The sequence below is a fragment of the Bipolaris victoriae genome (genome assembly GCF_000527765.1).
Source record: "Bipolaris victoriae FI3 unplaced genomic scaffold scaffold_88, whole genome shotgun sequence".
NCBI lineage: Eukaryota > Fungi > Ascomycota > Dothideomycetes > Pleosporales > Pleosporaceae > Bipolaris > Bipolaris victoriae.
Window position 1 is genome coordinate 82981 of NW_014575304.1, and position 18844 is coordinate 101824.

At 50.3% G+C, this 18844-nt stretch overlaps 7 protein-coding genes across 7 annotated transcripts; 3 read left to right on the forward strand and 4 right to left on the reverse strand.

The window, feature by feature from the left end:
- Positions 1–759: 759 nt before the first annotated feature.
- Positions 760–5119, reverse strand: COCVIDRAFT_40609 (hypothetical protein; the record flags this gene model as incomplete). Its single annotated transcript, XM_014697900.1, has 2 exons — positions 760–3804; positions 4280–5119. 2 exons carry the CDS (start codon positions 5117–5119, stop codon positions 760–762), a joined length of 3885 nt encoding a protein of 1294 aa, XP_014553386.1.
- Positions 5120–6119: 1000 nt separating this feature from the next.
- Positions 6120–7274, reverse strand: COCVIDRAFT_29424 (hypothetical protein; the record flags this gene model as incomplete). Its single annotated transcript, XM_014697901.1, has 3 exons — positions 6120–6828; positions 6879–7091; positions 7258–7274. 3 exons carry the CDS (start codon positions 7272–7274, stop codon positions 6120–6122), a joined length of 939 nt encoding a protein of 312 aa, XP_014553387.1.
- Positions 7275–7650: 376 nt separating this feature from the next.
- Positions 7651–8446, forward strand: COCVIDRAFT_40611 (hypothetical protein; the record flags this gene model as incomplete). Its single annotated transcript, XM_014697902.1, has 4 exons — positions 7651–7653; positions 7721–7934; positions 8057–8244; positions 8291–8446. 4 exons carry the CDS (start codon positions 7651–7653, stop codon positions 8444–8446), a joined length of 561 nt encoding a protein of 186 aa, XP_014553388.1.
- Positions 8447–9284: 838 nt separating this feature from the next.
- On the forward strand, positions 9285–10393 carry COCVIDRAFT_29426 (glycoside hydrolase family 128 protein; the record flags this gene model as incomplete). The annotated part of the gene is made up of 2 exons (XM_014697903.1): positions 9285–10265; positions 10376–10393. The coding sequence occupies 2 exons, from the start codon at positions 9285–9287 to the stop codon at positions 10391–10393; spliced, it is 999 nt and encodes a 332-aa protein (XP_014553389.1).
- An 818-nt stretch (positions 10394–11211) lies between these two features.
- Positions 11212–12909, forward strand: COCVIDRAFT_107870 (hypothetical protein; the record flags this gene model as incomplete). Its single annotated transcript, XM_014697904.1, has 2 exons — positions 11212–11632; positions 11705–12909. The coding sequence occupies 2 exons, from the start codon at positions 11212–11214 to the stop codon at positions 12907–12909; spliced, it is 1626 nt and encodes a 541-aa protein (XP_014553390.1).
- A 437-nt stretch (positions 12910–13346) lies between these two features.
- COCVIDRAFT_107809 (hypothetical protein) lies at positions 13347–15175 on the reverse strand (the record flags this gene model as incomplete). Its single annotated transcript, XM_014697905.1, has 5 exons — positions 13347–13883; positions 13934–14293; positions 14347–14609; positions 14665–15073; positions 15128–15175. The coding sequence occupies 5 exons, from the start codon at positions 15173–15175 to the stop codon at positions 13347–13349; spliced, it is 1617 nt and encodes a 538-aa protein (XP_014553391.1).
- A 1968-nt stretch (positions 15176–17143) lies between these two features.
- COCVIDRAFT_29429 (hypothetical protein) lies at positions 17144–18358 on the reverse strand (the record flags this gene model as incomplete). The annotated part of the gene is made up of 1 exon (XM_014697906.1): positions 17144–18358. One exon carries the CDS (start codon positions 18356–18358, stop codon positions 17144–17146), a length of 1215 nt encoding a protein of 404 aa, XP_014553392.1.
- Positions 18359–18844: the final 486 nt, after the last annotated feature.

An 18844-nucleotide genomic window follows, 5' to 3' on the forward strand; every position in this document is an offset into this window, starting at 1 on the left:
TCCGAAGCTCCAACCATGATTATACCATGGATGCTCCCGGGAACACCCGTTTCTCCCCCAAACCTGCCAAATTAGCCAAACCCTATTTAAAAACATAGGCCTACTTACGTAAGGTTAACCTTGCATACGCATGTAAAATCAGCCCCACACCCGCCCGCCACTCCTACCACTACTCTATCCGCCAAGCCTCATCACAGCCCACCGGATATCCCATATCCGTCGGCCTAACTATTGCTCCGCCTGTCCCAAATGCCAAAAAGAGGATCAACCCCCCCTACCCCTTGGCCCCGTTAACGTTACAATCAACAACCTTATTGTATTCGCCTTCCCCCCCTCCATCCCCGTTTTTTTCTGCGGGTTCAGCGTGGCGGTGACACACTTGGCATGGTACGATGTTACGAGGAAGAGAAGAGTGTTGACGTGTGTGATTTTGGAGTGGGATCGAAGATGCAGTGGGTTGAAGGGAAGGGGGATTGCGTGGCTTTTTGCTGGGTTGGGAAAGGGTGGGGAGAGGTATAAGAAGGGGGGATCTCGCAGCGCCCTTATTAGAGGGGTACAAGACAACGAGGTTTGTCTTTGCTTGAGAGAAACGGAGAAGATGAGGGGAGATGGCACGATGAGTGTTAGAAAGGCAAGAAAACATGAGATACTAGAGGTATAAATCTCAATTAGACGAGAGAGAGAAGAGTCTACATTCGATTATTACATCACAAAATTCTATTCTCCATCACCACAAGAGACTCTTGTTTCATTATCTCCCTAATTATTCCTCACACTCTTCTCTTTCTTCCCCTTCTGCACCTGCTTCGTCTTAGCCTTCTTCTTATTCCTCTTCCCCCCTTCGCCATCACTCTCACTCGCCCTCTTCGCACTACCCTTCCCCTCACTCGCCTCCCCATCCGCAATCTCACCGTCCGCCTCCGCCTCTTTAAGCAACAGCGTATTCAGCGCATCAGTGAAATGCTCCAACTCGCAGATATCGCCGATGCGCACGCGCATGTAGTCGAACGCAATGGCGACTTTGAGGTCTTTGTTGCGGATCTTGACTACTTGCTCCATTTTGGCGAGTGATGAGGACTGGCGCTGGAGGGTGGGGATGGGTTTGGCGGCGTCGCGCGGGGGTGGGGCGCTGGTGGGATGGATGTCCATATTGTCTGCGTTGTCGAGGGTAGGATCGACTTCGTCGTCGTTGTCTGTGGGGTCTTCGGCGGTTTTTGACGGGTCGAGGAGGGGATCTTCTTGCTCGCCGTCTGTGACTGTTTGTAGGACGGGGATTTTTTGGTAGCGCTGGCTGAAGTGGGTGAGGACGACTGCTTTGGCGTTCATTTTTGCGCCGATGCCCAAGGCTTCGGAGGTGGTCGAATGCTTCTTTGCTTTGGCATCGCCCAAGAGCGCGTCGTCAAATGTTGCTTCGTGGATGAGCACAGTGGTGTCTGTGCCGATTTTTGAAAAGTGCCAGCTTGGTCTGCAGTCGCCTGAGTAGCTGACTTTGAGCGGCTTGACACCTTTGGGGTCTGAGGGTGAGCGAGGAAAGGTGATTGAGACGGCCATGGAGCCATGGCAATGCGCTACGAGCGCAGTCTGAATATCCTCGAAACCAAAGAACTTCTCATACACTGATCTGTGCACTTCTGGATTTTCTGGTCTCTCCTTTCCGAACGTGTTCATGATCGAGAGTCGGGAAGAGCTGCCTTGTTCATTGGCAGTGATTTGCAACGGCAAGATGCGACTGTATCCGAAATCTTCAATCGCGGAATACTCATGCAGCCACTGGAGCATGCCATTATGTGAAATGACAGATAAACCATACGCACTGATGTCAATGCCACCCACAGTATTGCCGAGTGGCTGCAGGTTTGGCACACTGTTGTGCACTACTTGGTACCAGGCCCGGATCACTGCAGCTGTCCCCAGATGATGATCAGCGTGCAAGTGGCTGATCCAGATCGCCCTCAGATTCTTGAGAACATCGATGAGCTCCTCGTGGGGAAAAACTCTCGCAAGCTGTCCGAGCGTGTTCTCGCCGCAGTCAAACAAGTAGTTGCCAATGCCGGGAACCCGAACCAAAGTCGCAGAAACATTGCGGTACTTTGATGGTAAGGCCGAGCCCGTACCGAGCGTAATGACTTCTGTATCTGGACGCGCCAGGAGTTTTCTCCACTTGTTCATGTCCTCGCGATTGTGTTCCACTACTACCTGAGCTTCCTGGGCCAACTTGAGTACCTCGATCGCCGTGTCTCGTCTTGCCGCCTCGACGTCAAAAGGCCTCGAGATCGACTCTTTCTTCATGATAAATCTTGGCATAAGTGCAAAAGTCAACCCTCGGTCAGCAGCAATAACACCCTCTGGCAGCTCAGATGACGCCGACTGGCCGGCTCTGTAGATACTCTTCTGAGGGACGCTAGTACTGTCAAACACGGGCGTGGAGTATCTGGCAGGATCTACTTGTCCAAGACGCGTAGCTTGAATGGCAACCGAGTCATTAGTCATACGATTAGGAGCAGTATCTATAGAGGATATGACATGTTCCACGTCACTCAATTTCTTCATGAACTCTGTTAGAGTTGGGTGGCCTGCCACGCCCGGGCCAAGCATCCAGACGATAGCTCCGATACCCTTCATGACTTCTGGCGAGTTGAGCTCCTCTCGTTGAACAACACTTTCAACATAATCGACTGAGGGAACATCAAGAATAGCGATTCCTTGACCAGGCCTATCCGCACCCATGACTTGCTCCGGTGTGACCCACTCTCCACTAGCATTCTGGACTGATATGCCTTTGGAAAGCTGGCCAAATTTTGGCCCTGGGGTGATACCCAGCTTTTTCGCACGCGCAACATCAAACTGGCCACGGGTAGGGTGCGATCGCACAATGTACGAGACGCACTCCGAAGCAGGTTTAGTCGGCGGGAGAGCCAGAATCTGGGCGCCAGGCCAAGGTGTCCGTGTCCATACGGTGATATCGGGGAGAGGTTCTGACCCTCCTGGCTTCGGCCCGTTGTAAGGTTCATAGCTGTGAGTTTCCGGGTTGCGAACAAACATAGCGGCTGGCATTTTCACCTCTGAGATGTGTTGCTCGACAAGGGTGTCAAAGCTCCAATTGGAATCAAACATGAACTTGATGGTCGCAGTCCGTATCTTATCGTATCTGACTTCGCGAGCTTCTGGAGTTTCGTTTTCTGGGGCCTGGAAGTCCTCGAAGGTGTTCAGACACGTATCAAAGTGTCGTCGCCGTTCCTCTATTTCGGCTTCTGTTTGTGCATCTGGTTGGGAGCCAGCTGGAGAGACCGACATGGCCCAAACATTGATGTTGGAGTCTTGCCATGTGGGAAGTATGACACCATTCTCATCCTTAGCCGGTGAATGGTTTGTGTATTCGGTGGCAGCAATGGGTATGCCTTTCCGAAAGATGAACCTCCGGCATGTACCCAGTGTGTGCTTCAAGTTGGGGGGACCGTATACATCAAAATGTGGCTTCGGCGGTATTTCAGCCTTCTTGCCTCGCTCCTGAGCCAGTCGGAAGGTTTCCATGGAGGTGGTGTAGGAGCTTGTGCTTGCGTCGGCCAGTGTGAGCATCATGCCAATGAGCCCGCCCATATTCTTCCATTCGGCCCTGCCAGTGAGGAAGAAATCCTGTGCCTTCAACAAGCGCGTTCCCTGTTGCACCATTGCACGCTGTGTACCCTCTGCCATGCTGCCAAAGACATAGTGCTTGCTTGCCGTGCGCAGCACGAGCGCAGTACCTGGGCTGTCGGCCGTCGGCGTAGTAATGACTTCAACGCTGCAGGACATGTCTTTTGAATTCTTCCTTAGGCTGCTACTATCCGCAAGTGGTCTGCTTTTTGCATCGACGGGTTCGAGTGGCTTAGCGGGCGGTAGGAGGAGAGGCTGGAATCGAAACTCCGCCCGGGGTCGACTGTATGACTTCAAGAAGCGGACATGGATCGTGGCGACCGTAACACGACCGGTGGCGCTTAGTCTGGAAGCCAATTTGAAGGTGTTGGAAGCTGGTACAAAAATGCGTGCGCAAAGTCATTGCAGAACCTCGCCCGCGTCACTTTTTTGGCCATGGGTCCGTGCGAGCAAGATCAAGCGGTCCTGTTCCGCGATCCGATCCCTGTCGTCACTACCCCCCGCCATGCCACAATATATTCGTGATCTGGGTATCGTCTTTCATTGTAATTTGGAACTAACTGATTTTCCATATCCTTCGCCCACACTCTAGTTATGCCTTCCTTCTCAATCCTCATGCCTTCTTCCTGAGCGCTCCTCCGTCTACCGTGATGTCCTGGCCAGTCACGAAGCCTGCCTCAATCAGATACAGCACGGCATCAGCGATATCCTTCGGTCTACCAGCTCTGTTCGTTGGGTGGTCTGAAATATCCTTTTCGCTGATTTGACTGGCCCAATCTGTCCCCTTCTCGTCGCCCTCCTTGCTCTCATGTGCCACCTTGATGCGACCGGGCGCAATGAGATTAACCCTGATACCTAGATGCCCCAGACTGATTGCCATTGAGTGCATCAGTCCAATCAGACCAGACTTGCTTGATGCATATCCCTCCTGGTTGGGGTCCGACTGGTGTGCGCGGAATGAGCCAATGTGTATGATACAGGGTCCTGCAGGGCTGGAGTTGTTTGCATTCTGCATGTGTGCCCCCTCTTCAACATCCGAGGCTCGTGCCTTCATGTAAGGAACACATGCTTGACTCATGGCAAATGGAGCAGTGAGATTCGTGTCGATGTACGCCTGCCACTCATCAATTGTTGAGGGGTCTTCCATTGTCTTGCCGTCCTTCCACTGGGGACTAGCAATTCCACCATTGTTGATGAGAACATCGATTCGATCGTTAAAGAAGCTGGCAGCCTCCTTGACTTTGGCTCGGATCTCATTCACGTTCCGAAGATCGCAGATGGCATATCCTAGTCTACCGTCCGCGTAGTACTGCTGGAGGTGAACTTTGCACGTATGGTCGAGTTCTTCTTCGTCAATGTCGAAGACGTAGGCGTGGTGACCAGCCTCAAGCATCATCCTGGTCAATGCTCGGCCAATGCCTCGAGCCCCACCAGAAATGATAATGTTCTTGTACAAGGGTGCTACCGGTGCTTGGGGAGACGCCATTTTGAAGTATGGAGATGGTGTTGTGTTTAGGTAGAGACCTTGTCTGCATCAACAACCGCAGTTTTAATGTTTCTACTGTTTCTACCAGTACGTTGATCTGACGTCACTTCTCAACATATTGTTTATCATCACTGTACCTCGATGCGGAGGCAAGAACGTCCATTAGCGTTCCGCTACTTTTCCTGCATTCCAATATCACCTATTTTCACAAACCCATCGGACTACCCAGGATACGGAAATCTTGTCGTTTTCTTGTCGCATACATGTTACCACTAGACAAAATTGAAATGAGATGACTCTCCTCACCATATCCCCTTTTTCTTAGTCATGTATTTTTTTAACATAAATTGTAGACTCTACTACCTACTTCCGACAATCAACGTGGTACAGAGCCAAACAACTGACAATCTCGATGTCTGTTATTCTTTTTGGTCATCAAGATATTCATCTGCTACACAGATCAGAAAACAATGATGTACACGAATCTGAAAGGTTGCGACTACGATACAATATATTTGCTAGAAGGCAGTCAAAATGTAGTCGCAGTGTTTCCTACTGTGAGCGGCATAATCGGCCCTTCCTACTGCTGTCCAATAGTGTGAGGCAAACACACACTAACCAAGTGGTGGGGATCACTGGGACTTATCGGAGATAACAAGTATATATTTTGTTCGAGAAAAAAATCCAATATCAAAGCTAATTGAAGACAATACATTTTTCAACGCTGCTGAACCATGACGGCAACTATGCAAAGGCCAAAGCTGCAACTCAAGCTCATGTTCTCAATGCACCAAGATAAACATCACGACGCATTTTTTTTTTCAGAAGCTGGTTCAATCGAACAGTCCAAATCGCATCCATAGATCTTTTATCAAAACAAAAGATTCCCCACATGACGCCTGAGAAACACCAAGTTCCATGAAAGTACAGGTATATGACCACATTGCATGCATCGTTCAAATAAGAAAAAGCGCCGTCAGCCCATCGCACCTAGCCCCATTTATTGCGAACGCTGGTAGACACCCACAACCATGGCGTGGTCACGCTCGAAAGGCTCGAGGGTAAGCTGCTCCTTGGGCTTGATGCCCATCTCTCGTAGCTTGGCGACTTCCTGTGCGAACACGGCTTCTGGAGCGGCCGTGGAGTCGATACAGTTGGCTTTGATGGAGATGACGATACCGCCACCAACCTTCAAGAACATGCCAGCGTTGAGTCCGACAATACGCGCTTGATCAGGCTGAGCAACATCAGCAAAGATGCAGTCGACCATGCCCAAAAGCATCCTGTATTTCGATGGGTGCCTAGCGTCCTCGACAATGGGAATGACGTTGGTGCGGTGGGTGGCCATGTTGATCAGATCACGGCCAGAGCGGTGGGAAAATTCGACGGCGAAGACAGTTCCTTCAGGACCGACGATATCGGCAACGTGGGAGACTGATGTGCCGGAAGCAGCACCAAGGTAGAGGACCTTGGAGCCAGGGCCCATGTAGATGTTGTCGACACCACCCAAGATACCAGCAGCCAACTTGGAACGGAAGGGGTTCCAGACACGGTATTCGGTGCTGCTGGCCTCGGTCTCGCCATCATTTGCGGCGCTGGCGCCAACGCTAATGCGCTTCTCTCCGTAGACGGACTCTCCGGGGGTCAGGTTCTTGGTGACGAGGAGATCTTCCTTGCCACGAGCGACGAAGACACCAGCATGGCGATGGCTAAATCTAAGGTTAGCTAGAGGTATACTCTGGACGAGGACTCTACTCACGGCTCGACAATAACCTTGGCTCCGCCGCGCGCGCCTCCGCGACCACCGCCGCGAGGACCACCGCGGCCTCGTGGAGCACCACGGCCACCACCACGGCCTCCGCCACGGCCACCACGATCACCACCACCGCGGCCTCCGCCACGTCCGCCTCTGGGAGTGAAGCCACCGCGACCGCCACGGTCACCACCGCCACGACCACCGCCGCGACCACCTCTGAAGATATGTTAGTAAAGTTTTTTTTTCTCAGAAGCATTTTAGACTTGAATCGATTGAGCGACAGGCCGAAGTGAAAAGTTTCAAGTTGGCGCAGTACTGCTCAAAAGACCATATCCCAAGTCTTTTATAGCTCGCGATGAAGTTCGAGTAGTGGGAGGCATACCTGGGAGTGAAGGCCATTGCTACTAGGTTCGGAGTTTTCGTTGAAGCTTATGGAGATGAAAAGGCTGTCGCGCATCGTTAATTTTGAGATCCGAAGTGGCAATGTACATGGTACTAACTCTTGATATGTAATTCCACTCGGTGCGCAGCGATATTGCGCGTTGAAGTGGGTGTGGATACTGGGTGTCGCGGTAGAGCGATGGATACTGCAGGAGCTTGAAGTTCGAGCTCAAAAAAAATCCGAGTATTAGTCTTAGCGCAGAACCGCGCGCCAAGCACGTGACATGGCCCGTGCAGTGCTGCCGAGCCGCTCTGCCCACATCGAAAATTGACATGAATTTCCCAGACACCACGTCGTCAACCTCCACTAACACCCACAGCACAAATCGACAAAATGGTACGTCTACCACCGCCACGATGCATCATTGACCTTTGCGACTCGAACATGAAATTAATTTTTGCAGGTTCGCTACGGAGCAACCTCCATTGACGGCGCAAAGTCTGCCCGCGCCCGCGGCAGCTACCTCCGCGTTTCCTTCAAGAACACCCGCGAGACCGCTCAGGCCGTCAACGGCTGGAAGCTCGAGCGCGCCCTTACCTACCTCGGAAATGTCCTGGAGCACAAGGAGGCCGTTCCCATGAGGCGGTACGCTGGCAGCACTGGACGCACTGCTCAGGGTGAGTGGCCCTGAAATTGATTGGCGCATTGGCGCGATGGGAGGACACATGCAAGAGATGGGACTTGAAGATTGGATGGAGTTTGATTTGGCGATGGCAGGAACGCACGCTGACTTGAGTAGGCAAGGCTTTCGGTGTTTCCAAGGCCCGCTGGCCCGTCAAGTCCGCTGAGATCCTCATCGGTCTCCTCAAGAACGCTGAGGCCAACGCCGACACCAAGGGCCTCGACACCAGCAACCTGATCATCAAGCACATCCAGGTCAACCAGGCTCCCAAGCAGCGAAGGCGCACTTACCGTGCTCACGGTCGTGTACGTATACCGAGACAAATCGCGCAAACTTTCCTAACATGAACAGATCAACCCATACATGTCCAACCCCTCCCACATCGAGCTTATCCTTACCGAAGGTGCCGAGGTCGTCCAGAAGGGTCCCCAGACTCTCGAGCGCCGCTTGAACTCCAGGCAGCGTGGCCGTGCTGTCCGCAAGGCCATCACCGCCTCTGAGGAATAGAGTAAATAAGAGTGGTGATGTTGCGGCGAAGAAAACGGTCAAGGCATGGGCACGGTTTGGAGTCAAATGAGCGATGAATCTTTAGGGTCTTTCACACTCATCATGTATGCATGATATGGCACTTCGATTTCTACGGTGTCTGGTCCATGAAATAAATAGGGCCAAGGCCTGGTTCACACAAACATCGATACCGTATGCGCCTATGCCAATTCCGTCGCCACCTTTGTGCTTCTCCGTTGTGACACCCTCCAATCCGAGATTCTGCGACCGCCATGTCCACACATCACACCACATGGAGGCTGGCGTATAATGCTATGATACTTGTAATGAATGCACGAAACACCATAGTCAGCATAGCCTTTTAAGTAAATTGGAAGCTACCTTTCTATGGGAGCTTCGGTCTATACCTCTTTGTGTTAACTTCCAGACAGCTGGATGGACATACACTATCCTCCTTTAGGACTAGCGTGCCACATGGCTTTTGGCAAGTTGAGGATAAACATCGGTGTATTCCAACCGCTCAATGGCTGTTTTACGGCCCCATTTGGTCCGAATTGCTCCATCGAGGGACGTAGCCGCTGATCTTACGTCGCTTGCCGTTCGTCATATCTTGCGTCGCCTTGCTCCAACCGGGCTGACCAACTTTCCCGTGATCAATGACGCAAGCCCAGCACGAGCCTTGCATGGGCATGTACCTTACCGCAACATGTATGTAAAGATAAGAGCTAAGGTATACTCTGGGATCCGTTGTCAATCGTCTTTCCCCAGATATCTCTCTTCTTTGAAACATTAGCAAAGCTTTTGTGGATATCCAATTTGCGATTCCACAAGTACCAACATGCCTCGCCTACACCCATCCAGACAACACAAACAACAAATGAGACTCACCACCACCGTCCTTTCGATACTCGCCACAACGACGCTTGCACAACAGTCAAAACGTGGCTTTGCATTCATTGGCGACACGCACAAGTCTGATAATCGACTTCTCACCTCCGAAACCTCGCAACTATCATGGTACTACAACTGGTCACCCTACCCAAACAGCGATCTTATCCCAGCCGACCGACTTGAGTTCGTGCCTATGATTCATGGTATCGACGCCACCAAAGACCAACAAACTGAGCGTGTAATACGAGGCTTGCCAGAGAGTAGCAAACATCTGCTATCCTTCAATGAACCGGACGGCTCAGAAGGCAGTGGCGGAAGCAGCATAAGCCCCGAAGATGCTGCGAAAGCTTATATCGATTACGTTGTTCCCTTTCGCAACGGCGACAGCGGAGGCCGAAAATGGTTGATCAGCCACCCTAGCACAACTGGTAGTCCAAACGGTCTTGACTGGTTACGTCGATTTAACGAGTCTTGCTATGATATTGACTCTGAAAACGGTTGCCCAGCCGACTTTGTAGCTGTGCATTGGTACGGTGCTTTTGATGGCCTTGCGGGCTGGCTAGGCACCCTAGATGAGTTCTACAACACCAACACATCGCGAAGCGTCCCGTTGAAGCTCTGGATCACGGAGATGGCGCTGCCCCAGCAAGACGCAGATAACACCGTGGATATGATGAACCAGACGCTACCCTACCTTGATGGTGAGGAGAATGTCGAGAGATATGCATGGTTCGGCGCGTTCAGGCCCGATGACGCGAATGAATGGACCGGCGACGGGGTAGCATTGTTCAATGATGATGGCGGTCTTACGGAGCTGGGAGCGCTTTATATGGGAGACGGATTCAAGGAGGGGCAGAAGGGAGAAGGTGCAGAGGAGGATGCTGGAAGTGGACTCCGTGTCAGCGTTGGAATGATGGCCGCTCTCGCTGTATGCGCTACGGTTTTCGGCATGTTGTAGATGCGTTCCAGCCGAATTATCGCGTTCGTCTTACTCTAGATACCCTAGCCTGTTTTTAGATACCACTGATGCGCTTATAGGAGCGCTGCATAGCATGAATTATAGATGATTTCCTCAACTTTGAAGTGTGTATGTCTTGTTCCAGTCGAGGTGGCTTATCCGAAGCGGTTAGATATTTACCTTGTTGATGGAGATATCTCGGAATAGCTGCAAGATGATTTGACGATGCGAATAATTATTTATTTTTGATGCACTAGTTATTGTCCCTACATGTGCTTTGGCGTACTAATTACATACATCTTCAGGCGGTGATTCCGACGATAAGCGAGTCCTGTGATATAGTTGATACGAATTTTTGGTATGAGATGATCAAATAATCAAACGCTAGTTTTACCGCCAGAAGTATCAAGATGTACCTCTTCTTCACTCGATTCATGAGTCAATCGATCACCCCAGGCTTGCGTTTGGTGCAAATCTGACCGCTTGTTTACATGACAGTTATCACTTTCACTTCCCTTCCCACTTGGGCTGAGGCAAACAGATCAAACGCAACTTTGACTACTATTCACAATAAAGCTAGCTATTTTCTTTTCAATTTCATTACTTCACAGTCACTGTGGATTTGGCTTACATATCATCCCAATATTTCACGCACTCACTTGGATTTTGCACTTAGATAAAAACCATCACCCCACTGTGAGAACTCATCTACCACAGCCATTGCCCCAAGTCTCAACCGAACCCCCTCAGGTCAACCGTCAACAGTTCGAAGTCACATCCTTGAATACTAGATAATAAGTCACAAGCTTGTTGCCGTACGGTGGCGTCAAAACATAAAGCCGCCTTTAGATCTCTATCAGAAGACTCTGAGATTGGTGCTGACAACATTGAGCAAACTAACATAAAAGCAGTCGCCATGTCGTCTCCAAGCAACGCCAAAGGTGAACGCGTTATTGCAACCAAAGCACCACGTCAACAGCCCTCTTCTGTCACCTCCGAGCCGACCATCTCTCAATTGCTCCATACGCGTCCATGGCTCTCACGCCCTCAGTCTGTGTCAGAACAAGACCTCTTCATCATCCATTGTCGTGATAACCTTGTCCCCGGTGCCACAGGCCCGAAAGACTGGGATGAAGTGACTGCCGAGTACAACCAGAAGTTCCGCGAGCAAATGAAGCCATTGTCATGGAAGACACTAAGCAAACGCTGCGGCATCGCCCGCAAGATCTTCATGGGCGAAAACGAAGACTATGTCCACGTACTCACGTACCCAGTCCCCGACATTGATGCAGAAGGAGAATCTGACGAGGATGTGGATATGGACACACAAATGGTAGGTGAAGAAGCGTTGCTTTCTGATCCTACTCAGCCTACCCCCCAACCTCCCAGCCCTCCCCCTCCGACCCCAGTTCCCTTCCCTCTACCCTCCTCACGCTCGATGCCCGGATTCTACGACCCGGAATCCATCTCAAAAACCTACATCACACCCACCACCCGCGCAAAATTCCACATCCGAAACCGCACAACTTCGTTCGTGCGCTTCCATTTCCTGAACTCCAACGAGGAGCGCCTGGTCAAAGACAACCCGCAATGCGTCGATATCAAGATCATGATTGCCAACTCACCTTTCTACGCCCGAAGCCTACACCGCAGCGCAAACTACACGATCATCGACGTTCCCGAGAAGTTCACCGCACGCACGGTCAACGCATTCATCCAACTCCTCGCTCCCGTACGCGCAACGCAGCTGCCCGAGCACTACCTGTGGAAAGCACAAGCGGCCACATCGGATGTGTACGACCGGTTTGGCGTTGTGAAGGCTGAGAAGATCGAGTGGACGGTTGTGAGACTGCTTGATCTGCTGTTTTTCGCAGAGATACTCGAGGTGGGGTGGGTTGTCGATATGGTTATTGATCGACTTCACTTTCTGTTCGTTGAGCAAAAGCGACTCAGTCAGATCGATGGTGCGGTGAGCGATACTCGTGTCTCTAGTCGATCGCGCGCGTCTACAGTAGCTATGTACCCGACCAAGCTCAGCGCAGAGGACTTCGGAGAAGGCATCGTCACGCATCTAGCGGAGGTATCGAAGGACGTGCAGACGCTGAGGTTCATTGCGAATCTGATGCGTGGACTTGGTAGCAACACGGATGCGACGTGGATTACCAGGGTATCCAACAAAGTAAAGCAAGTCTTTACTTATGCGTCAGAGGATCATCTCATTAACTGCTCGCGCGAAGAGCACTGCAAGAGGTACCATCATCACCCTCATACTGCACGCGGCTGCTACACATCTCACATCGTCCATCCACCATCTACGTTCATCAGAGCGCTCTACAACTTCGCCACACCGGAAGAGCTTATCAGACACTCGAATGGACTGTTGCCGAGCGGTGCAGGCGGTATGTCGCACACTGAGTTAAGTAAGCTGAGGGAAGAGAACTCGGTGCCTGAGATATTGAATGCGGAAAAGAAAGTGCTGGAGATGGAGAGTCGTCTGGAGAAGGCGAAAGCTGCTTTGCGATGGGCACGGGATGCGTTGGGGGATGAGAAGCAGCATGCTATGCGAGAGGCAGGCGAAACTGCCGAGGAGATGTATAGGCCCAGTCAGCTTTAGTGTAGAGGACTATTGTTTACAGTCAGCTGTCGTACATCCGGGAAGTTGGATAGGCGTTTTGTTCTGGTATCAGTGAGCATGGAAAAGGAAGCTGTAGGAACTTGGCGTTGCTGTTGGTGTATTTGTGGATCTAATGCTTGAGACGTAAATGTATGTGTTCCTGTTTCAGTTCCTGAAGTACTCAGAAAAGGCATTATGGAATACGGTATTATGAATGTTTGGATGTTAAAACAGTCTTGGAATCTTCTAGTGATTTGCTTTCAATTCAGACTTTAATCCGTGCCTTCATTATCATACTATCTTGTGATGGTAATGTGCAAACTATATTTAACACCCTTCCAAATTGATCGGTCACCGATGTATCGACTTTCGTCCGAGACTTCATAAGATCGTCTGAGACTTCACAAGAAATAGCCAGACTGGCAGCATCCTCGTATTTAGATCTTCTCAAGCTCAAGAACATTTCCTTGTCCATTAACAGCAACCTTCTTCTTCATAAGCGATGCGTTTCTTGGATTCGGTGCATTAAAGATGTCATCGATTTCTTCAAGAGTACGGTTCTTGGTCTCTGGAATGAAGAGCCAGACAACGAATGCCTGAACGGGGCACCAGCAGGCAAAGACAATATACAGCTTCCAGCCGATATTTCTCAGAGCGACAGGATACGCGAATTGGTTGATCAACATAGCCGCTTGGAGCGCAACCTGCGAGAATGCCATGCCTTTGGCTCGTATCTCAAAAGAGAGCACCTCGACTGGGTAGAGGGCTTGGAGCGGCGTAATACCAAAGGCGAAGACGGCGTTGAAGAGAAATACTAGTGCGACAAAGGCGTTGCCAGCAGGGATACTGTGGTGACTGTTCTGATACGAGACTGCCCCAATAGCAGCAACCCAGACAAAGCTGATGATACTGAATGTGCCTATCAACATGGGTCGGCGGCCGAGCTTGTCAACGAACGTAGCACCAATGACAGCCTATTGTATTTTGTTAGACTGAATACCATGTTTGATATTAGAAAACTTACAAAGGTAAGTTGCATGCAGCTCTTGCCCAGGTTGATGTTCATTTGCTTGATCTCTGATGTAACACCAGCCGATTCAAGCACTCCCGCAATAAAATAATCCACGGCTCCATTTCCGGCCCATTGAGCAGCGATGGACACTACGCAGTTGCAAGCAAGACGGTAGCGGGCTGGGCGGCTCATGAAGAGAGACCTATAATCCCACCAGCGCTTATCACCTCCATCCATGTTTAGATAGATGTTATACTCATGGACTTGCATGGAGACCCATATACTATCCTCATTGCCACAGCCATGATACTTTGAAAGAATTTTCTTGGCCTCTGTCTGTTTGCCACGAGTGTAAAGCCAGCGAGGCGATTCCTTTGACAAAGTCAGTATGCGTGCATCTCAGCGCCTTAGTCAGTGCAGCTTACGGGTAAGAACCAGGGTAGTACAACGAGAAGGCCTGGAAAGAGCATCTGCATCCACACAGGAATTTTCCAGGACTGATTGCCTGCAAGATTCGCAGATCCACGCGTAACGCCGGCTGCAAGAATCGATCCAACAAACCAGAACGTATTGTAAAGACCAGTTATGACACCGCGATGAGACGGATGCGCAGTCTCGATGACGTACACGGGTCCGGCAGTCGACATTATCGGGACGGCAAATCCAAGCAGAAAACGACCGCCCATGACTTATCGGAAAGTTAGTGAGATTTGCACTCGCCATTGTCGATCGGAACGACTTACATTGCCCTACAGGGCTCGAAGCGGGGGAAGTCGCTTGGATAATTACACCGATGCAACCAAGAGTGCCTCCGATAACCATACCGACCCTGCGGCCCCAGGTATCACAAGCCGGGCCGATGAAAGGAAGCACGACAACACCCCCTATCTGATACATTGATGTCACGATACCAGCCCAAGCACCGGTACTTTGGACATTATAGTATTCCTTGAATTGCTTATTGGTGAGAAGAGCACCGAACATGGAGCCATCGAATCCGTTGCAGGTGGAGCAAAGGAAGCCAACAAACCCGCAAATGTAAAGCAGGATGGCCGAGCTGGTGAAGAGCTTTACGGGCTCTTTCAATCTGGCTTCTGCAATTGCCTCCGAACCTGCGACAATGGCGATTTCTGACACAACATTCTTGTTGGACTATCATCGTGTCAGAAGGTGAGGGCGAAACAAAGTTTGGAGGTTAGTACTTACGGCATGCTCCGCGGTCGTACTGACATGTGGTTCCTTGGATTTCGCCATTGTTTTGGCAGAGACGCTTGCAATGAAGGAGGTGTGGAGAAGCTTTTGTGGGGAAACGATCAGACTATAAACCATCTGGGGAGAGGCATACAAGCCGTTCCATCTTGACAGTGGATCGGCCTATGGCCCGAAATGGCCGGCTTATGCAGTATTCCAGCCGCGTTGAACCAAGACCAGAGTTCCAGAAACAAGACGCCAAACAAAGGAAATAAGAAACCTCTAATCAGTCGTCCTATCAAAAAGCGGTTTCCCCGTGGCTAGGACAACCCTTGATAATTAAGTTGACATGGATGTGCGCCATCGCCTCAGGGATCACGGAGATCCGGGAGGAGCCCCTTCCTTGGGCATCTAACGGAACAAGCAAGCGCAATAGTTGGCAGCTTCGAAGCAGATGGAGGTACCGTAGAACGTATTGGATCTTGCGAGGCGTCAAATAAGGTTGCGATCTCTGACGGTAAGGGACTCCACTGTCATGTCATTCGTTGATAATCGCGCATTATTGATGTTCTACGTGAATCAACCTCGCCGTTTACTTTAAAAACGGCGTTTGTATCGCAACAGGTGGAACGGTATGCCTCCGTATCAGCAGAGAAACATCGATAGGTATTGATCTAGAAGGCGGACTGCTCACTTTGACTGCAGTGTTTGGCGATTGAGACACGAAACCATTATTGGATGCAAACTGCATAGTTCGAATAAGCTCCAGTTTGGATGTTCTTGAAGCGCGTGAATATGGTCTTTGTTCATGTTGTCCGCATTTCTTATGGATGGCAGCGCAGCGTTGGCGGAAGTACTAGCGTCTGGCTTTGCATCTGAGCCATGGCGTGGGCATGAGAGCACTAACGAACCAAGCCGATATTCATTACGATAATGCATACTGGTCAAAAGAGGAGTAGTAAGACGGGATCCTGGTGCAACGGAGGAATTTCCTTCGCTCCAGTCACGTCTAGCGGTTGTCGAGTTGAGGTAAAATACGTGCCGAGCGGGGTAGATGTGTCGGACAAGCGTCAGATTGGTACGTATTCTGCATCACGGCAGGCGTACTGTTCGTCACAAACGGCCATCTTCCCCTTGCTATACCCAATGCGGATAAGCTATCGAGAGACGGTGTTGGTGTCCAGTCCATACCTTAAATCCACGGCCGCGACGATCTCGTGTTACCTTGCAAGTAAGACGGAAGGAAAACAGTCAGATGATATGCGGCGGGCTTGCAACGTTATGGACAGGGTGCTTCCGATGTCTCGGACAATGGCACTCCGGGCCGGTTTGGATTTGAAGACCAGCTAAACTCCCATTGGACTTCTCTATGGCAAGGGTAGTATGCCTCCAGAGTTCCACGGCATTTATCGGCGCTCTTCCGGGAGGCATACCCGTTGAGCATTTCCACAGTAGATATTGTGTCCGTCTTTGAATACTCGCAAATATTATTTCACGAGGTGTTAGGCCAAGATTATCTCTTCTATAACGTACTAGTCGAACTGGCCATCTGTTTTGGGAGCTTGAAATGCACCATCTCAACACTGAGGTGCAGAAGTTTGACATCAGTACCACTCCAATCAATTCTAAGATATATTATTGGAAGTGACAAAATTTCCGTAACAAAACCACACGATCTTCAACACAACATCTTGCCGAGAAACTTAGGATATAATCAAGCATACTGCAGGTTGACGCATCCTGAACCTACAGGGGCCCTGGTCGAAGTAATATATGCCAATATATTTTTACGTTCTCTATCCCAAAAGCGTCCATCTACTATAGTAGCATTTCCTAGCTATTCTGAACCTCTCTTAAGCATTGTGAAAGATAGGGACGTGGTACCAGTAGCCAGCGAGATACTGTATGAATGCGTGCATACAACCATCTTTTACTGCAAGGCTCATTGCTAAGACACACTTTAGGGCGAGTACACTCTCATGTGTTTGCTGTAAGAAATCATACTAATACCATCATCGAAATCATCAACATTCAAGCATAAGAAAGCATGGAGTCTCGAACATGCTCAGCAAGCGCTATCCCACACTTCCTCCTCGCAAGCAGCTCCTCACTCAATCCCGCCGCACATACCGCCTCAACCCAAAACCTACGCGCCAGATCACCATACTCCGTACAATCAAACAGCAAGTTAAGCTCATCAACATCCAACTCAACTTCTTCACCCCCATCAGCCAACATCTGCCAGCGATCCAACACCAACCCTTTCACATGCTCATCTTCTAACTGCGCAGCGAGACAGTATAGCTGTATGAGGGAAACCTCCTTCCCTATCTCTTGATTCGGCGATGCAGGAAGTTCATCTGAAGATGCGCACGCGACATAGCACTGGATGGCTGCTACTGCCGAGATGTTCAGCTCAACTTCCAGTTGAAGTTCGCTGCTTCGAAGTCGACCGAGAACACCGGAACTTCGCTGGAAAAGTTGGCTGTCGATGCTAATAGCGTCGATAGGTTCTCCATGCGTATTTAGGATCTGGATGGTGACAACACCGGTGTTGATTGCCGTTCCACGCTCGATGTAGTAACGCATGTCGGATTGGTTGCGAATGTCATCTGGAGGTAAATAGCCTGCTATATGCCCACAGGCAGCCTGTTTGTCCAGAAGCTCATGTGTGTTCCCATATCTACGTTCAGTAGCGCTAGTTTCAGGACAAGGAGTTTGTTGGAACTTGTCTTTTTCCGCATACACGATTGTGGTGGGATAGTTTGGGTGTTTTGCTAGCCATGAAGTGCGATGCTGTCTCACTCGCTTCTCCATCGCTGCTGCAGTGACGGAGACATTGTATTTCTCGTTGTATGCTGTTGCTACAGCTCCCCATGTCAGAGGGCCATTTGTGGTGGAGGCTGTGCCGTATGCATCCGGTTTGTTGTTATCGCGCGTTATGATTATGAAATGGACCTGTTCGTCTAGAATTTGTTGCTTTGCACGTTTCTGCGCAGGGGTCATAGCTTGATGTGTTTGGCGGTGGTATTTCGCGGGTGGGTAACTAATGATAAATCCTTGCCTACCATGGCGGTATCTGGAGTTGCTGGAGGTGTCATCATCTGTAATGTTAGCAGCTGTATTGCCGCCATCAGATCGGTTGGCTTTTCGAACCAAACGGATATTCTTCAGTTCTTTTGCCCACTGCCCTAATTTACTATTAGTCGTAGTCTTAGCACTGCGCTCACGTTTTGCCGGAGCCATGAGTGGCCGATATGCAGCGCCGAAATGGAGATATATCTAGTCCAGTTTGCGCAAGGAGATGCCCATTGTCTCAGCTCCATGAATGACCGCAGAGATCCTTCGCGAATATGCTATACACCATACTTCCATCCTGTGGATGTTTGCATTGAGCATCAACTCCTCCAAATGCTTCCAACCGTTTCTCACCATCAACGGACGGAAAGGGGGCCCATTGTCTATCAGCTCACCCTGACGGCGCTAGAGCATAGGAAAATTGCGTATACTTCATTATCCAGTACGTGATAATCTTCTTCCAAGATGTTAATCGTGGACGGGCCAAGGATAATGCATGCTTCTTGAGTTGGAGCCGGAACATTTTGAAGAAAATTTCGCCAGGAGCATCTGGATAAAGCCCTACGTCAACAGTCGTCGCGTTGCACGTGATGCTTAGTCAGAGTTTGATCTCAATTGATTTTGTTCGCCTTTGACAAGAGGGTGCATCGGAGA